The sequence below is a fragment of the Gorilla gorilla genome, chromosome 7 (genome assembly GCF_029281585.2).
Source record: "Gorilla gorilla gorilla isolate KB3781 chromosome 7, NHGRI_mGorGor1-v2.1_pri, whole genome shotgun sequence".
In the NCBI taxonomy this organism is placed as follows: Eukaryota; Metazoa; Chordata; class Mammalia; order Primates; family Hominidae; genus Gorilla; species Gorilla gorilla.
The window spans coordinates 22,199,357-22,219,692 of NC_073231.2; the positions used below are offsets into that span (position 1 = coordinate 22,199,357).

A 20,336-nucleotide genomic window follows, 5' to 3' on the forward strand; every position below is an offset into this window, starting at 1 on the left:
GTCACTTGTGGAATTTGAGGACTAACAGCAGTTGCTAAAGATCAGGAATGCAGACAGGAATTGATGTTAAATGTACATTGTCAGATAACCAGTTCACATTATTGTCCTGTATTCAGGTCTTGAAAGATGAGAGAAGGACTGGGATCTGATCCTGGGCCAGTGCCAGGTGCCTGCCATGTCTGTTATTGATCCCTGTAGATTCTTCGAGAATATGCATTACCCAGAGGTCACTCCCAGTCAACACAAATGCTTATTAGTTAGGGCTTTGGTTTTACGTCCCTGTAGTTTGTTCTACCTTGTCAAATTAATTTTGATCACATGAGAGATTGGATGACTGTTCTGCCTCAAGTTGAGGCATACCAGGAAGCCTTTTCCCTAGATGTGTACCCTTTTCCTGACCCTCTTTTATGAGAAGGAAACAAGCCAAGACCCAAACAGAGATGGCTCTTCTTTCTTAGAATCTAAAGTAGACGAAGTCAGGCTGTCCATTTCACACTTTTCATGATATTTATTTTCTGGATATAAATAAATTTCAGACGTTGCTAAGAGCTTGATGAAAATAAAACAGCACGATAGTATAATAAATGATTAGAAAGTAATACAGGCCAGGCTTAGGTCTATAATCCCAGTACTTTGGGAGGCTGAGACATGAGAAATGCTAAATTATGTATCTAAGTATGTTGCTAAGTTCTGTGTAATTGATTTGTTTTAAAGGCTAAAAGGATTCTTGAAGATCATGGCTCTCATGGCTCACCTGCTGGAGAGATTGATGATGAAGACAAAGTATGTGCTAATTAATTTTTGCTTAAAAATATGGCTGGGCGTGGTGGCTCACGCCTGTAATCGCAGCACTTTGGGAGGCCAAGGCGGGTGGATCACGAGGTCAGGAGTTCCAGACCAGCCTGGCCAACATGGTGAAACCCCATCCATACTAAAAATACAAAAATTAGCCAGGCGTGTGCCTGTAGTCCCAGCTATTCAGGAGGCTGAGACAGGAGAATTGCTAGAACCTGGGAGGCAGAGCTGGTATTGAGCCGAGATCATGCTACTGCGTTCCAGCCTGGGCAACAGAGCGAGACTGTGCCTCAAAAAAAAAAAAAGCCTAAAAATAATGCTTTTGAAACAATATAAAATTATTTTAACAGCTTTTACCTTAATGTTTGAAAGCAGAGTGTATCATCAAATGACCTTTTTCCTGAGACTTTTTTATTTTAAAAATAAAACTAGACTATCAAAAATGGTTCTTTGTATTTTTTATTAGATAATGATCATTATTAATACGATAGACTTACTATATACCTTTTATACGTGTACTTTAAGGAATTATATACATGTACTTTAATTACTCAAATATTTTTGTGTCTAGGACAAGGATGAAACTGAAACAGTTAAGCAGACTCAAACATCTGAGGTGTATGATGGTCCCAAAAATGTAAGATCTGATATTTCTGATCAAGAGGAAGATGAAGAAAGTGAAGGATGTCCAGTGTCTATTAGTAAGTTTAAAGGCTCTGTACTATCTATCTTTATACTTTAGTTTTTTGTAGGTCATTTATTGGAACAGTTTGGTGGAGTGTAACAAGTATAGAATTAAGTGTCAAAGAACTCTGATTTTGAATTTCACTGTGACCCTGACTAAATTATCTAGACTTTCTGCACTGTAAGTTTTTAATACATACTGTTTGAGGATTTCAGATACTGTATATAAAGCATCTGTGCCATGCAGGAATGCAATAAGTGGTAGCTGTTGTTAAGATTATGTGCTGAAATTTACTAAAAATTGTGTATTAATCAACTTAGATTTGTCTAAAGCTGAAACTCAGGCTTTAACTAATTATGGAAGTGGAGAAGATGAAAATGAGGATGAAGAAATGGAAGAATTTGAAGAAGGCCCTGTGGATGTCCAGACTTCCCTCCAGGCTAACACTGAAGCTACCGAAGAAAATGAACATGATGAACAGGTATTCCCGTATTGACTGACACACTTCCATCAGCCTTATTTTAACTAATCAAAGTAGATCCTTCTAAATTTTCAGGTTTCATGAATGCAAGCCTCATTAATATGCTTATTAAAATCTGAAATACCAGTTTATTTTTTATGATTGTTTTTTAGAGACAGGGTCTTGCTCAGTCTTCTGGGCTGGAGTGCAGTGGTGTAATTGTAGCTCATTGCTCATAGCCTCAAACTCCTGAGTTCAAGCGATCCTCCCACCTCAGCCTCCCAAAGTTCTGGGATTACAGACATGAGCCACCACACCCATCCAATAATTTATACGTTTTAAATTATACACTGTTTTTAGTGGTGTGATTAAATTTCACACCGGCCCTCTCCTTCCTGTTTGGGTTGTGAATCATTCCATTGTCCGGCATGTCTACACAGTATACACTACCTGCTTGTTAATCACTTAATAGCCATCTAGGGTAGCAGATAGACTTGCAGTATAACAGTGTTCAAACAACCCTTATTTGACTTAATGGCCCCAAAGCACAAGAGAATTGTTCTATTATTAGTTATTGTTAATCTCTCACTGTGCTCCATGTATAAATTAAACTTTATCATAGATAAGTGTGTATGGGGAAAAACAGTATAAATGGGGTTTGGTGCTATCCACAGTTTTGGAACATACACTCTATGGATGAGGGGGTGCTTTTTTATATGTTATTTTCGTCCCTGGTCTAGATCTTTTCCTCTGGAGTTTGATATTTTACTGTGATGTGCCTTGTTGGGGTCTTTTTTCATTATTTGCAGTGGATACTCAGTGATTGTTTTCAAGTTGGTAAATTTTTAAATTCTCTTTATTACTGCCACACCATTTTCTCTTTTCTCTCCTGTAATTAATATTATCAGGTATTATTAGTACTCATGGATCTTCTGATTTTCTCCTCTTTTCCTTATCTTTTGGTTTTACTTTGAGAGATTTTCTTTGACTTTAACACTTGTATGAAATTATTTTTATTTCAGCTGTCATATTTTTAACTTCTGAACACTTTCTTTTTTTCTGACTGTTACTTTTTTATAGTGCCCTGTTATTTCACAGAAGCATTATCTTCTGTTTTCAAATGTCTGCTGAACCTTGGTTGTTTATATTGAACAATGATATATCAAAAAGCAAGTTAAGGTTCTTTTGGGCTTCACTGCAGGTAGGGCATTTGGGGAGACAGCCAGCATATTCCTACAAACTTCTAAATGTCAGTATCTATTGGTCTTTTCTTTGAGATGGTTTAGATTCTTCAAATTAGGGTCCTTCACTGTCCTCCTGCCTGGAGTGTATGAGCTTGGCTGCTGGTATTCTGAAGCTAGATTGGGAATGGGGCTGAGGTCCCACAGTTATACAGGCATGCACTAGATTATTCTGTTTTCAGTATTCTATTTAGGTTGGTGCAAAAGTAATTGTGGTTTTGGTCATTTTCAATAGCAAAACCCACAATTACTTCTACACCAGTCTGACACTTTACTGTGTCATTTGTGTCTCCACCTCTACTCCCAGTGGCCCCAGGTCTGGGGCTCACTAGTTTAATTTCTCTAAAATATAATCTGCCATTTTCTGTTGAGGTTGGAGGAGAGAACCTACGTAGGCACATTTTCCTTAAACAGTTTTAAACAACTACCACCACCGTTTCATCTCCAGCTCCTGCCCCAACATCATAATGTCTTCCTTTCTAGATCTGTTACTTACAGTTATGAGGTGAATCTCAGTTTTTGTTTCCTCTCCCTGCTGAAGGCATTTAGCTTTGTTCATCTTCCTCTCGTCACTTCCTCCTTCATTCCCTTCTTGTCTGCATTGTGTCTTTTAGAGTCTGAAAAAAAATGAACAGTGCAGTCTGTTCATTCCAGTTGTATTATTCTGTGTGTGTGTGTTTTTAAGGCAGCAAGGAAACCCTTTAACTTAGCTATCTTGAAATCACAACCAAAGCCGCCTCCTTGAAATAGTTTTAGAAGATACTTTTAAATTTCTTTGTATGAAGGTCTTGGGTTGGACAAAAACTACACACTAGTAATCATCTCTTTTATAGTGACCATATATTTCAGGCCCTGCTATTAAAACATTTTTCCCTTCTAGGTCCTACAACATGACTTTAAAAAGACAGCAGAAAGCAAAAATGTCCCATTGGAACGAGAAGCCACTAGTAAAAGTAAGAAATCTAAATAAGTCTTTGATTTTAAGATAATTTCGTTTATTTGCTTAAAAGCTAAAAAAAAACAAAACAAAACACTAAAATTCTTAGTTTGAAAGTACTTTGGACCTGATGTATATTTTTCTTCTCCCTATAAATCCTTTGTAGAAAACGTAAGAATTTGTTTCTAGGACCTGATGTATATTTTTCTTCTCCCTATAAATCCTTTGTAGAAAACGTAAGAATTTGTTTCTAGGACCTGATGTATATTTTTCTTCTCCCTATAAATCCTTTGTAGAAAACGTAAGAATTTGTTTCTATAAACAATAAAGAAAAGGTGACAAATATTTACCTGCACAGACAAAAATTCTGTCAAGAGCATCTTTAGATACAAATATGGTAGATTTAAAAAAAATATCCAATTGTAGGCCTTATTACTGAAAGTGCTAATTTTTTAGAAATCAGGTGGATTTCAGGAATCTGAGTCTTAAAATGCTCCCAGGTGATTTTGATCAACTAAATTTGGGCACCAATGCTCCCAGGTGATTTTGATCAACTAAATTTGGGAACCATTGATAAGGAAAATTTGTAGTTGCCTTTTCTTTTTGGTCTTAAATATCTTGATTGCTTTTATTCAGGCGTATTGTCTTTATTAGTATAATAGAGTAAAATTTAACATTTTTTGCATTACACTAATGTTAAGACTTTCTTTTGATGACAGATGACCAAGATAACTGTCCTGTGAAACCCTGTTACCTCAATATCTTGGAAGATGAGCAACCTTTAAATAGTGCTGCCCATAAGGACTCACCTGCTACTGTTGATTCAGCTCAACAGCCTAACCCTTTGCCGTTACGTTTACCTGAAATGGAACCCTTAGTGCCTAGAGTCAAAGAAGTTAAATCTGCTCAGGAAACTCCTGAAAGCTCTCTGGCTGGAAGTCCTGATACTGAATCTCCAGTGTTAGTGAATGACTATGTATGTATCATTTACATTTCCAAATATTTTTACTTTTCATTTCTGTGCATATTTCTTCATTTTCAGATTAGCATTCTCCACATATAAACCATTTTGTGTTTAGGTTTAGAACATGTTGGAACATTTTTCTAATTCACACTTTAACTTTTAGCAGAAGGGTCATAGTGAATTAAGATGACCATCTCAAAACCCACATGCTGTTTTATGTTTTATAATTTTGAGAACCAAAGGGATAAAAAGAGTTCATCTTAAGTTCGGATCTGAAGTGGTAATGATGCATGAATCCTCCTTTATCCTTTATACTACCTATTCTTCTCAACTGTTTAGAATATATTGCAAATTTTCAATAAACTTAAAGGTTTACACTTGGGATAGGAAATAAAACAGTTTGACAACAGAATCTTTATATAGTGAATGATAAAACAAAAAAGAAAAAACTAGGAAATCTGTACTCATGATAGTACTAAATGAAAATTCAAGTGAAGCCCAGGTCTGAAAAATACTTGAGCAGAGGAGAGCAAAAACCTTTAAAGTAATTAATCTTGCTTAAGCTGCAAACATAAATGAAACTTCACTTGGGTCATTTCTGATAAATGCTTCTGTTAGAACCAAAGCTTAACCCCAGCCTGTCATAAGTAGCCCCCTAACATATGGATATGTGACTAGGGACTTTCTGAGAAGGTACTTGATAAAAGACAATTTTGTAATTGCAAACCAAGCAAATAATTTATTTTACTTCCACATTTTCCAAATAAATACTTGCCTCTGATATTTTGTCAGCGGAACACTAAATCTCTTTTGGTGTGGTGTTCCCAGTTCCTGAATTGCTTCTTACTCAAATAAACTCTAAAATTTTATTGTGTCTCAGATTTGTCTTTTACAGTTTGGTGTCAGAGTAGGATTTGAAAGAGACCCCCTGTGGCCTCTGGAAGCATCGAGGAACCAGGCAAAAGGTGTCCATTGTGCTCACTGCTTTCTCGCTGCATCTGGAGGTCCTGGGTAAGTCCCTCTTGGATTTCAGGCTCCACAGTTTGTGTCCTGAGCTCTCTGAGTTTATTTGAGTAATTGTATTTTGAGACCGAGTCTTGCTCTGTCATCCAGGCTGGGGTGCAGTGGCGTGATCTCGGCTTACTGCAACCTCTGCCTCCTGGGTTCAGGTGATTCTCCTGCCTCAGCCTCCCGAGTAGCTGGGATTACAGACGTGTGTCACCACGCCCGGCTAATTTTTTGTATTTTTAGTAGAGACAGGGTTTCACCATGTTAGCCAGAATGATCTGGATCTCCTGACATTGTAATCCGCCTGCCTCGGCCTCCCAAAGTGCTGGGATTAACAGGCGTGAGCCACCCCACCCAGCCGGGTAATTTTATTTTTTACTGGATCCAGAGGTCAAACTAGATGTTTGACAGTAACTAGACTGGGTCCAGTTGGCAGCCTCAGGTAGGTGAGGTTTAGAAAGATAGGGTATTAAGGGTTCATTAACACCTAAAGACTCTGGGACCCCTCTTTCTAGAGCTCTAGCAAATTTTATGTTTAGAAATTAGGAACATGAAACTATGCCTTTAACTATGCCTTTCTAGAGAAATGGTTACACTTTACCAGAGAAGAGTTAAAGTTACAGTGGAGAAGTTTTAATCTAGATAAAATCGTTTATGGGGACATTAGAAAAGAAGGGATCCTAAATGCCTCAGAAACAATGGGAAGCAGTTTTTGATTGTTGTATACAGGCTTCTAAAAGACATAATTCCAAAATTGCCTCTCTAAAAGATTCCTTGCTAAAGGCAAATAAGACAGATGAAAAGCTTAAGTGGTGAATTGACAACCAAAATAAAATGAATTGTATGTAGGGAGTGATTTTGACCTGTTACTCTGCTTATCCCTCCTCTAATTATTCTGAGTCCACTAACCCATTTGTTCAGTCATCTTAATCCTTTTGCACAATTACCCTTTCACTCTGGACGATGTGACAGAAAGGAAGTTAGGCTAATGCTTTGCTTAGTTAGACCCTCAGCCAGGACACTGAGGTCTGGCTCCTGTAACTACTTTTACTTCTGGGTCAAAAGCTGAACTCAGAGCCATAGCAAAAGATTTTCCAAATCCCAAGGAAAATCCAAAACAGTTTGCTGAGGAATTTAGATTTAGAATGACCCTGGGCTTCCTGATTTCTGTCAGTTTCTACGCATGATATTAGCCACTGGGGAAGCATGTTAATGGATGACTACCGCAGGATGGCATAAGCCTCAGAAGAGTATTGCCAACCCTTTAAGAGCTACTTCTGTGGATAGCCCAAAAGATGCTACAAAAACAACTGGAAAACATCTAGAAGCTATCCCATGGTCTTTCCACAAAAGATTGACTAGTCCAAAAAGTTGAATCTATTTCTGATTACACGGCTAGATTGGAAATCTCATTTGTTAAACATTCTGGTCTTAAAATACAGCAGGGAGTATTTCCTGCGGGAACTGAAATGGTTTTTATGGTTTTATTCATTAATAGTCTCTGACTAGAGTCTGGTGACTTGATTAAAAAACACAAGATTGGATGGCAAGTCACTGATACGGCTATATTAGTCACCATAGCTGAACATTTTGAGAGACCATTAGATCTAGAAAAAAATCAGTGTCTGTAAACAGGCCATTGAAGAAAAGATTCTCCATGCTTGACCAGTCCTCTAATGGACCTACCCGTGTTGGGCCAGACTATTTCCTCATTAGATGAAGTTCCCAAGGCTGGGCCAGGCATGGTGGTTCATGCCTGTAATCCCAGCCCTTTGGGAGGCCAAGGCAGGCGGATCACCTGAGGTCGGGAGTTCAAGACCAGCCTGACCAGCATGAATAAACCCTGTCTCTATTAAAAATACAAAATTAGCCAGGCGTGGTGACACATGCCTGTAATCCCAGCTACACAGGAGGCTGAGGCAGGAGAATCGCTTGAACCCAGTGGGCGGAGGTTGTCGTGAGCCAAGATGGTGCCATTGCACTCCAGCCTGGGCAATAAGAGCAAAACTCCATCTAAAAAAAAAAAAAAAAAAGTTCCCAAGGGTTTGACTCTGAAGACAATAATCAACACCAATGGGACATCAAGGGATTCTCTGGTATGTTACTCTCCATAAGGCCCTTAAATAAATGTGGGGAAACTAAGATCAGCATCAGTGGGAGTCATGTACAGTGTTGGTGGATACCTTATCCACTTTCAACCCCATCCTAATAAATCAGCCAATCCCTTGGAGGAAAGAAAATATTTCATGTTTCCAATCAAGTTCAGAGAATCCTCTGTGAACCAGTCTAAATGACACTTGGGCTAGTCTCAGAAAAGCATGCCTTCCTACAATATGACACTAAATTGAGAGGGCACATAAAGTTCTCTCTGGAAGGAAAGTTAGTTTTAGAGCTTCCTGACCCTTCTAAACCTGAACTGCTCTGTTTCCTACAAGCAGGAATTGATCATATTGAAACTCACTCTTATACCAACCTAGACCTTTCTGAAGTACCCAGATGTTTGTGGGCTTGTTTCTCAACTGACAAAGGGAAGATTAAAAGTGGTAAGCCTATAAAAATACAAATATATTATTCCAAGCCATTGCCTAAATTGCCCTAATGCCCCCTAGAGTCAGAGGCAATCCAAGGGCTTTACCCAGTTATAGAGGATTTAATAAAACAATTCCTTGTACTTGTCTCTATAATACTGTAATCCTACAGTTAAGAAATCCATCACACCTTTAATCCCAGCACTTTGGGAGGCCGAGGCGGGCAGATCACGAGGTCAAGAGATTGAGACCATCCTGGCCAATATCGTGAAACCCCATCTCTACTAAAAATACAAAAATTAGTTGGGCGTGCTGATGCACACCTGTAGTCCCAGCTACTCAGGAGACTGAGGCAGGAGAATCGCTTGAACTCGGGAGGTGGAGGTTGCAGTGAGCTGAGGTCATGCCACTGCACTCCAGCCTGGCCACAGGGCCAGATTCCGTCTCAAAAAAAAAAAAAAAAAAAAAAAAAAAATATATATATATATATAAAATATATATAATATATATATAATATATATTATATATAAAATATATATAATATATATATAATATATATATATAAAATATATATATAATATATATTTTATATATATATTATATATAATATATATAATATATATATATAAAATATATATATTATATATAATATATATAATATATATATAATATATATATATATAAAATATAACAAAGTTGGAGATTTGTTCAAGACTTACATACAATAAGTTGTCAATCCAAGATTTCCTGCTATTCCAAATCCTAACACTTTGTTATCTAATGTGCCTACAGATTCTAAATGGTTCACAGTGTGATCGATCTTTCCTCTGCCTTTTTCAGTATTCCAGTAAGCCAGTAGTTCTCTGCTTATACCTGGAAGAACCAGCAATATACTTGGACTGTAGTGCCACAGGGGTTCGCTGAAGCTCTATCTTGTTTTTCTCAGACATTATACCAAGACCTGTCAACCTTACAATTCGTAGAAATTGTATTCTGTCTACATGTAGATAATCTTTCATACTTTTAGCTTACAATGGACATAAGGCCTCAATGGCAAAACTTTAGTTCTGTAGAGCCGCTGTCCTCAGCCTTTTTGGCACCAGGGACTGGTTTCATGGAAGACAGTTTTTCCATGGACTGGGGTAAGGGGGATGGTTTCAGGATGATTGAAATGCATTACATTTTTGTATATTTTATTTCTATTATTATTATGTTATATAATGAAATTGGTAAACAACTCACCACAATGCAGAATCAGTGGGAGCCCTGAGCCTGTCTTCCTGAAACTAGATGGTCATATCTGGGGATGATGAGAGATAATGACACAGCATCAGGCATTAGAGTCTCATAAGGAGCACGCAACCTAGATCTCTGGCATGAGCAGTTCACAGTAGGGTTCAAGCTCCTACAAGAATCTGTTGCTACCAGTGATCTGACAGGAGGCAGAGCTCAGGTGAGAATGTGAGTGATGGGAGTAGGTTTAAATAAAGGTGAAGCTTGGCTCGCTGGCACCCCCCACCACTCACCTCCTGCTGTTTGGCCTGGTTCTTAACAGGCCCTGGACTGGTACTGGGGGTTGCGGATCCCTGCTGTAGAGTAAAGGTCCATTACGTAGGACATGATCTGACTGCAGAGGGAATTTTCCTCTTAACTGAAATAATAATAACAATCCAAGGGTCCCCTAGGCCCACAACTAAGGCAGTTAAGGGAGTTCATTGGTCTTATGGGATACTGTAGATCTTGAATCCCAAATTTCTCTGCTGGCTTCCCCCTTGCCTGAACTTAGAAAAATCTCTGTCCCAGAGCTTTGCCATGGGAAGATAATTAGGAACAAGCTTTCAATAAAATAAACCTGGCCTTATCACCCCTCCAGGTTCAGGATACCCAAGTTATTTAAAACCTTTCACTTTGGGATTATCAAATGTGATAATCCATCCTTAGGAGTCCTTACTCAGAAACGTGGAGGAAGCTACTGACCCATTGCTTATTATAGGTTACAGTTAAATCGAGTTGTCAGAGCATATCCAAACCATCTAAAAGCAGTGACAGTAGCAGCTAAATTGATAGAAACTTTATCTGACCTAGTATTAGGGAATAAATGTTACCTACAAGTTTCACATGCAGTTGAAAGCTCATTACCTTCCAGTCAGATCCAACATGTCTTAATAAGTAGACTAACATTTTATGATATCCTCCTGTCATCTTCTAATCTGTATCTCAGATGTCAGTCTGCTTAACCCTACCACTTTGCTGCCTCTGTCCGAACAATAGGAAGACCAAAACTGTGTGTGTGTGGTATCATAACTATTGACTCCTCACATTGACTTATGGAAAACTTCATTAAATAATTCTGAATAAATACATTTTATTGATGGATCCTTTGAAAAAACTGTAGAGGAGAAATACTGAGCAGGACATGCTGTAGCAACTCAGTATGAACTAATAGAAAAGGGAACTCTTTCTCAATTTAAGTCAGGACAACCCGAAGAATTACATGATCTAAGACTTAACCATATAGCAAAATGCCAATCATTTTCCATTTATACAGATAATAGGTATGCCTTTGGAGTGAGTGATGATTTTGGAATGTTGTGGAAACAAAGGGTTTCTCACTTGTAGTGGAACCCCCATCAGTACTGGACCTCTGCCAGATGAGCTTCTTTCAGCTATTCTGCTGCCCTCACAAGTAGCTCTTAATAAAAATGATGTTCATGCTCATAGGACTGAACCTGAGTATCAAGGAAATGCATGTGTGGACTTTTATGGCCAAGTCTGAAATTGACAAAATACGCATTTTGAATGAACTCCACAGAATTGACCAAGATCAAATCACTCAGGATAATTTGTTCAGTAAACAATGCTGTGCACTTGAGTTGAAACAACAAAAATGGAATCTTAAAGGTTGCAAATTTCATGCTCAACAAGGACTCAGTGAAGGCCCAGACAGCCAGCTGGTCCTTCCTGAGTCCTTCAAACTGTCATTATTATTAAAGGCCCTGCACTCCACAAACCATCATGGTGAAGAAAAACATTTCAGATTATGAAAGCAGAAATGGCTTACAACAGTGTGGCTTGTCAAACTCATAAAGCCGGAAAGACCCTTAAGATTTCTACCACCTGCTAGACCATATGTAGGTCTGCAGATGGATTTCATTCAGTTGCCACCCTCATTGAGGTATCAGTACATTCTTGCGGTAGTGTACCTGTTTACAAGATAGATTGGGACTTACCCTTATAGAAAGGCTGATGCCACAACAGTAGCAAAAAATTCTTAGGAAATGTATTTCCTTTATGGGGCTTTTCTGGAGAGATCTCCAGTAATAAGGGAACTCATTTTCCTGAACAGGTTATCAGATAAACAGGATTTTCAAACTCGGTGGCACTACCATGGGCCTTGTCATCCTTGGTCTTCTGGAAAGCTTGAATGGACAAATTGTATCTTGAAACTAAAATTAGCTAAATTGTCAGCTGGATTACCTTGGCCAAAAATTTTACCACTAGCCCTAATGGCAATTACATCAACCCCTACAGAAAAACACAAATTTGACCCCTTATGAAATAACTGGAAGACCTATGCCTTTAATACTAGAACCCCATGTATCACCTGTATTTGTTAGCTCTGAAATGACTCAATACTCTAAGACCTTAATGGATTATGCAAAAGTATATTTCTACCAGCTGAAGGAGGCTTTTTGTGAACTGCCTACCAATGATGATCTATGACTGGCTTCCATAACTTAGAACGTGGAGATTGGATCTTTTGGAAACAACAGCAGAGAAAAATTGCCCTTGAGCCTCATTGGAAAGGACTATAGCAGACAGCTCTTACTACTCACAATGCAGCAAAACTTCAGGGTTTTGAGCCTTGGGTCCATCTCTCTCAAGTAGAGAGAGCTTCCTTAAACTCTTGGACTTGACAACCTATAGGTGACTTAAAGATATATAAGGGAACGCCTTCCCTAGGAGCAGATGGCATCATGAAGTAAACAACTTCCCACCACAATGAAGCAAGACTACATTTAACTTTTCTCATTAAGTTTTGATTTGGTTTTGCATTAACACAAAATGTTCAAACTTTTGTTGGGAACTTTTCCTACTCAAACAGAATATCCTCTAAGGTCTGATGTTCAAAGAATAGCCACTGTCACTCAACCAAAGCAATTGCTGGCCATGTAGTCATATAGATGAATGGAATCACAACTAATACCGAAATCTACTCCCACACACAGTTGGGTGAGCAATTGGTTTTATGAAAAGGTTTGGTATCCTTCCCCTAGCAGGTTGGTTGATATTTATGGTTGACTGACTTGGCACTGGGAAGAAGTTACAGAAGCAAAGGTATGTCCTGTAACTACTATTGATTTTATTGCTGGTAATTTTATCACTATGGACAGAAAACCTTAATGGAACTGGGCCTAATCTAGCCAGGGTTCCAGTCTCCCTATATGCATTCAGACTTTATGATTTAACACAAATTAGGGAGACTGCTCTCCTTTATAATGACACATATTTAAAATCAGAACTTCACCATGATACCATTGACTATATTAGTAGAGAACTGACTGAAACTGACATTGGTTCAAAGGAAACTCTAGAGGCAAATGGAATACCCCTGTAGTTTCACTGTATACAATAGGGTTTTTAAGATCAGTATTCAGGGCATATTTGAAAAGGAAACAAGTCATCCTTATTTGGCGATGGTACCCATGTGTAATACACAGAAGTGTTTTTTTATTCCTCTTTCTATTTAAATCATAACCATTCTACCTGGGAGTGTGCAGATGCAGATATGACAGAGAATAACCATGACAATCACATCATTCCCAATTGGTGGGTAATAGGATCTCCTTTGCCCCTTTCTCTCAGTAATACTGGATTATTCATCTTGTATGGCAACAAAATATATAAATGTTTTCACCTATATGGTCTGGACACTGTGGTTTGGGCTATTTCCTACCTAAAATGACCAGGTATGACTCTTTAAATGGTAGTGAAATTCTTAATCTGGGGTTGTTTGTACATGAAGTGACCCCTTACAAAAGAACTCCCTGTGATCTCCCAAACTCGAATATATGAAGGGGTTCTAGATTTTGTTCTTTGGTAAGATCGCTTTTTCTTTAGCTGGCAGTCTCTGAATTGGAAAAATGGCTTATGGATATTTCAGCAACCCTTGAAAAAAAGTTTTAATGATACTTTCGATACTCTTCAAGCAATACAATCTGAGATGAGTCATTTGGTCTCACTGGAACTCCAGTAGAAGTTTAGCTGCTCACAGGGATGAGCTTTGGGTGAAACGTATTGTTTTTATGTTAATTAGATATTGTTGCCCCAAATTTAAAAGATCTTAATAAATCAGAATTTTTTTATCAGATAAGCAAGGCCTCCTCCATTGATTTATTCAGTTGGTTAAATTTTAGGCCCCTGGGAATCTTTGCTTAGAGGGATCTTTAAGTTCTTGCTACAGTTAACTGTGTTTTCTTCCCTTGTGCTTTATATCCCCACAAGGGGTTTAAATGCTTTCCAGCAGCCACTCACACGTCAGATGATTGCCATCAGGGAAGCTAACACTGTGTAAACTTGATGGAGGGTGCATGACTGAATCCCAACATAACTTTTGATGATGATAACTTTACCTGACTTTTCATCCCAACTTCTGCATCAGTAGTGGTTACAGGATAATGCTACTCCATTTGGCCACCCTCAAGCTGAGAGGGCAGCCAAAAGGGGGGAATTGTTAAAGCAAAATTAAAATGGAGATCAGGCCTGAAAATACCTGACCAAAACCCCCATAAAACAAAGGCCTTTAAAACAGCCTTCATCTTCCTTGAATTGCAAACATAAGTGAAACTTAACTTGGGTCATTTCCAATCAATGCTTTTGTTGGATAGAACTAAAAGGAGTTTGAGACCAACCTGGGCAACATAGTAAGACCCTGTCTCTACAAAAAATTAAAAATTAGCCAGGCGTGGTAGTGCATGCCTGTGGTCCTAGCTACTCAGGAGGCTGAGGCGGGAGGATCACTTGAGCCCAGGAGTTCTAGACTATGGTGAACTATGATTGCCCCCACTGCATTCCAGTCTGGGCAACAGAGTGAGGCCCTGTGTCTTAAAAAAAATTTCTTCTTAAATATGTATTTACAGTTATGATTTCATAATTTCTTAGAAAGGGGGCTTATAATCTTTGAAAAACGTTAGTACAAAGAGTAACTCTTCTAACTCTTTTGTTTGCCTCACTACGAGTACAATTATACATTTAAAACTTCGAAAATTACCGGTTAGATTTATTCTTATCTGATCATTGTCTAGTTGCCATAGAAGACATTTAATTGAAATTAAGTCAAAGGTAGATTATAAAAGCTCTTGAATTTGAATTTTAGTCAGGGATCCTACTGAATGTTTTTGTGCAAGGAAGTGAAATGGTCAAATTTATGGGCTGTGAAGATTAATCTGATGACTATAGCATATACTATCAAGCTAGATTGGGGATCTACTGTTATATAAGTATGAAATATAAGCTGAACAGGAGCAGGGTGAGAAATACTGCAAGAAGAAGAAAAACCTAAGATTTCTACTTGGATAATTGGTAGAATTATGATACTATTAAAAATCAGAAGGGAGAACTAGGAGGGAAAAAAATAGAATTCGAGTTTAGGAAAAACAGTTTGAGGTGATCACAAAAGACAGTTACTAAATTCATACATCAGCTTTCTAACTGAGCCCCATCAGAGTTGATACACTGAAAAGTTTGTAAGTGGTTACTTACATTCTCCTGGGTACAGCTTTCATGTGTTCAGTAAACATGAAAAAACAAAAGTTGTCTTTCTGTTTTTAGTCTTGGTTGTAACTATTTCTTCAGCATGTATGAACTGCCCCCCTGCCTTTTTTTTTTTTTTTTTTTGACAAAATGGTAACAGCTTGACAGTATGTTTCACAGCTGTGATATGTAGCTTTTCCTGTGAACTGCATATTTCTAAATTATTCATAGAGCTGAATGTAGAAGAAAACGAAATATGATAGAATTACTGAGAAAATAATTCACTATTTCTTCACATGGATGACTGGTTTGGATCTAGAGTATGTATTTTTTTTTCCATTACATTACAGGAAGCAGAGTCTGGTAATATAAGTCAAAAGTCTGATGAAGAAGATTTTGTAAAAGTTGAAGATTTACCACTGAAACTGACAATATATTCAGAGGTATTTAGCTGTCTTTAATTAAATTTGTCTTCACATAACAAATATTGTTAAAATGAAAAATGATTTGTATTTTTAATTTTCATTCCAAAGGCAGATCTAAGAAAGAAAATGGTAGAAGAAGAACAGAAGAACCATTTATCTGGTGAAATATGTGAAATGCAGACCGAAGAATTAGCTGGAAATTCTGCGACACTAAAAGAACCTGGTAAGAGTTATCAATTTAAATCTTGCCATATTGAAAAATCATTGAATCTTCATACTACTATTGTGTTTTATTTTTTAAATATGCTACTACTGACCTGGGAGATTTAAGCCAAATACTAGAAAGAAAGTATAATTCTGTAAGAATTTTAGTTCAACTGTTTATAAAACAGTGTCAGATAATTTTTTTCTATTAAAATCTTTAGTTTTAAAAAATGTAGACATGCCGGCCGGGCACGGTGGCTCACGCCTGTAATCCCAGCACTTCGGGAGGCCAAGGCTGGTGGATCACGAGATCAGGAGATGGAGACCATCCTGGCTAACACGGTGAAACCCCGTCTCTACTAAAACTACAAAAAATCAGCCGGGCGCGGTGGCGGGCGCCTGTAGTGCCAGCTATTCGGGAGGCTGAGGCAGGAGAATGGCGTGAACCCAGGAGGTGGAGCTTGCAGTGAGCCGAGATAGCACCACTGTACTCCGGCCTGGGTGAAAGAGCGAGACTCCATCTCAAAAAAAAAAAATTTAGACATGCCCATGGTTTAAGAAAGGTACAAAAATATTATAAATAGCAAAAACTCATTTTTTTTTTTTTTTTTTTGAGACAGAGTCTCACTCTGCCACCGAGGCTGAAGTGCAGTGGTGTGATCTCAGCTCACTGCAAGCTCCTCCGCCTCCCGGGTTCGTGCCATTTTTCTGCCTCAGCCTCCCAAGTAGCTGGGACTGCAGGCGCCCGCCACCACGCCTGGCTGATTTTTTTGTATTTTTTAAGTAGAGACGGGGTTTCACCAAGTTAGTCAGATGGTCTCGATCTCCTGACCTCGTGATCCGCCTACCTCGGCCTCCCAAAGTGCTGGGATTACAGGCGTGAGCCACCGTGCCCAGCCCAAAAACCCACTTTTTATTATTGATTTTTAGTTCTTTAGGAGACTATAACTCTAAATATTATGATTCTTAGTTTTTAAGATGCAGCTAATACCTTTTCTACCCGATGACAAGTATGTATCTAGCCCTACCTCTCTCTCCTCCTCTCAGTGTTCATATTATTTTTGTTTGTTCTATTTTTTACTTTCAATTTTGGTTAAGTATATGTGCATTTTGTTCCATCAACTTTGGTCATTATCCCTTGCTGCTCCTCCTCTGCTTTCTTCCTGGTTCTCTGTTCAGTTTTACCCATATTCTTACATTACTAAGGCTATTATACACGCTTACATTTTGTTTTTGTAATATAATTAAATTTGTTTTGTAATATAATTAAATATACCTTCTCTGAGGTTGCTTCTATATAAATATCATTCATTGTAGAGCCAAGCGATAGTCTCAGATTTTCTGTATGAGTCTAATAACACAGCTCTGGAGCCACTCAGTGTTTCTTGCATCAGGATCAAAGGGTTTTCTTTTTGTTGTTCTCCATCAGTTCATCAGTTGATGAAAATCACATGATATCTCATTGTTTTTGTTTTTCCTGGAAATGGAGTTGAGGAGAAGGAAAGACCCTTCAGATATCAGACCTTCAGTTAATTTCTGTTTTCAGCCCACTTCTACCTGTTAGAATATGGTACCCTTCTCAGTTGCAGCCTCTTGCAAGTGTTTGAGCTGCAGCTTCCTCCACTGTCATTGGGTATGCTTCCATCTGCATTGAGCATTCTGGTAATTTGTTGATATCCCCTCTTCTCTTTTCTCACAACCAGTCTTTTGTTGGTCTAGATTTATTCTGTTCTATAGTTGTTTTCTTTCCCTAGTGGAGTGTTTTTAGAGAGACACGAAGTATCTGCTCAGACTGCCTTGTTGACTCAGAAACCTCACCTATTCTTTTTTTACTGTGTGCTATTAGGGAATTGTATTAGCAAGCTAACTTAGGATTTCTTTTATAATAACCTTATATTAAAAGTAAAAGCTTTAATGACAGAGAACAATGTTAAATTCTAGTAATTTGATAAGTAATTTATAAAGCATTATTATTCTGTTTTTCAGAAACGGTGGGAGCCCAGAGTATATGAGATGTCTTCAGAGGGTCATCTAACTCTGTCCTTACATACTCAATGCATATATGAAAACAATACTAAATAAACATCTGATCTGTATAAAAATGTAAATTAGTTTGACACTGCTTTTTTGATAGGTGTGGTCATTTCTCCCCATGGTAGTTTAAAACATCAGAAACTGAATTCTGGACAGATTTAAGCCTTGACACACTGTTTTTGTTTTTTTTTTCCCCCTTCTTTTTTGGGTCTTGATTTTTTTCCCCATTGTGATGTTTGGTAACGAATTTAAAATGTAGTTTTAAATAAAGTTTGGACTTATCTATAAAGTATCTTTTTTGGAAATTATGTTGAATTCTATACAGCAATTCAATGTTTTATATAACTTTAGGCTGCTTAGAGAAGAGCAATGGTTAAGAGTTAGAGAAATATATTATTTGTTATAAAGCCCATCCATTAGGCCAGTCTTAAAACTAATGCCAGTGTTGCTGCTGTTGGGTCTGATGTTCTTCTTTTAGATACCCGCAGGTCCTATTCCTGTGCAAGAATAGGGCAGATTATCAAGGTATCCAGGATACCTATGAAGTTATTATAGAATATTTATTAATCCATTGAAATTGGATAATAAGTTTAGAACATAGGTTCTCAGTATCTAGAACTTAACTTACATCATTATCTGTTAGGATTTGAAATTTTGGAAAATATTTATCTACATCGCCTCAGACTAAAAGTAAAAAAAATAAGCTTTATATAATTAGGGAGATTTCTGCACAGCGAAGTAACATTGTGGTTAATTTTAAATGAAAAACTTAACTTTTTTCAAGTGAGGATAAATACAACTAAATTTCTGTAATAAAATAGTAAGATTCTATATGCCTTCAGATAAACTTGCCTATTGAGATGGTAATTTAAAGCCAAAGCATAGCAGTTTCTTTTGTACGTAGTGAGGTTGAAGCAGATTTGCAGGTGAAATATTGAAAGTTTATGTGACTTTAAGTCAGCTTTTGAAAAGTGATTTGCTTTTTATCCCAAACTGTCCATATACCCAGTAAGGCTTCAAAAAACCAGTCAACAATGAGTAAGTCAACTTTATAGATTCTTCCTCAAATAAAACACGAAGAATTCGTTCCAATAAGTATTTTAACTTTGTTAACAACTGAAATACCCCATAAAAAAAGAACTTGTTGAGAGTATTCCTTTAAAATTGTTACTTGCTACCCAGGCGCCATGGCTCATTCCTGTAATCCCAGCACCTTGGGAGGCCGAGGCGGGCAGATCAAGAGGTCAAGAGATCGAGACCATCCTGCCCAACATGGGGGAAACCCCGTCTCTACTAAAAATAAAAAAATTAGCTGGGAGAGGTGGCACGTGCCTGTAGTCCTAGCTACTTGGGAGGCTGAGGCAGGAGAATAGCCTGAGCCCGGGAGGTGGAGGTTGCAGGTTGCAGTGAGCCGAGATCATGCCACTGCACTCCAGCCTGGCAACAGAGCAAGACTCTGTCTCAAAAAAAAAAAAAAAAGAAAAGAAAAAAAAAATGTTAACTTGCTGTATACCTCAGTGTAATGTCCATTCAAGGAGTATTAAATGAGGATTTCCCTACGAGGACATTTACTGTATTGGCTACTTAAATTATGGAAGACAATATATCTTCAACTTTAATAAAACCTATTCAGAAAATTAACCAATTCAGAATTTGGAGTTCTTATCCAGGTGCTCTAACTTCAGGGAAATTGGAACAATAGGTTATGTTACATGCACACTCAAATTCTTTATTTTCTCCACTTTAAGCAGGAAAGGGTAAAAACTGTTTTGGTACTCAAGCCCAGCCTTACATACTGTCTCTCTCTCTCTCTGCATGCATATTAAAGTGGAAAAATTGTATTTATATCTTAGTTATTACCATAGTACCTATGAACCTTATCAAAATTGCTTATTTGACTTGTGTTACAGCTGCTATTAATCTAAGTCTATTGTTTTTCTGTTTTAGTAGATAGTTTTAAAATACGTAGGGTTTGAGAGCAGATATATTTATTTAATCTGTTTTCTCTAGTAACTATTGCTGAAGGGTTAGGTATTCAGTATTCCTATTTGTCCTAATTTTGAAGTTAAAAATTTTGGTTACAGATAGAGGGAGAAAAGTTCAAAATGAGTGAGAGAGAACTTTATGCAGGTTGAGATAATGCCTAAAATAATGAGCTGGCCAGACTGTGGAGGTACTCTTTGTATTTTGTAACATTGACTTTGGGTAAATGCTTTTTCACTGTTAATAAATATATATCCTGTATACAACCCTGAATTGTATTTTCTTTTAAATTCACATGCTCATTTATGTTTTAGAATTT

At 37.7% G+C, this 20,336-nt stretch overlaps 1 protein-coding gene across 49 annotated transcripts in view; it reads left to right on the forward strand.

Annotated features, from left to right (window-relative positions):
- PCM1 (pericentriolar material 1) overlaps nucleotides 1–18,108 on the forward strand; it is a 101,107-nt gene extending 82,999 nt beyond the window's left edge. For all 49 annotated transcript variants that reach the window (XM_055348858.2, XM_055348855.2, XM_055348869.2 and 46 more), the window contains 8 exons: nucleotides 715–783; nucleotides 1,367–1,496; nucleotides 1,801–1,961; nucleotides 4,062–4,134; nucleotides 4,838–5,094; nucleotides 15,722–15,814; nucleotides 15,905–16,019; nucleotides 17,987–18,108. In XM_055348858.2, the coding sequence (XP_055204833.2) occupies nucleotides 715–783; nucleotides 1,367–1,496; nucleotides 1,801–1,961; nucleotides 4,062–4,134; nucleotides 4,838–5,094; nucleotides 15,722–15,814; nucleotides 15,905–16,019; nucleotides 17,987–18,012 (924 nt within the window). In that variant the 3' untranslated portion in view covers nucleotides 18,013–18,108. The remainder of the gene's footprint in view (nucleotides 1–714; nucleotides 784–1,366; nucleotides 1,497–1,800; nucleotides 1,962–4,061; nucleotides 4,135–4,837; nucleotides 5,095–15,721; nucleotides 15,815–15,904; nucleotides 16,020–17,986) is intronic.
- The last annotated feature ends 2,228 nt before the right edge of the window (nucleotides 18,109–20,336 follow it).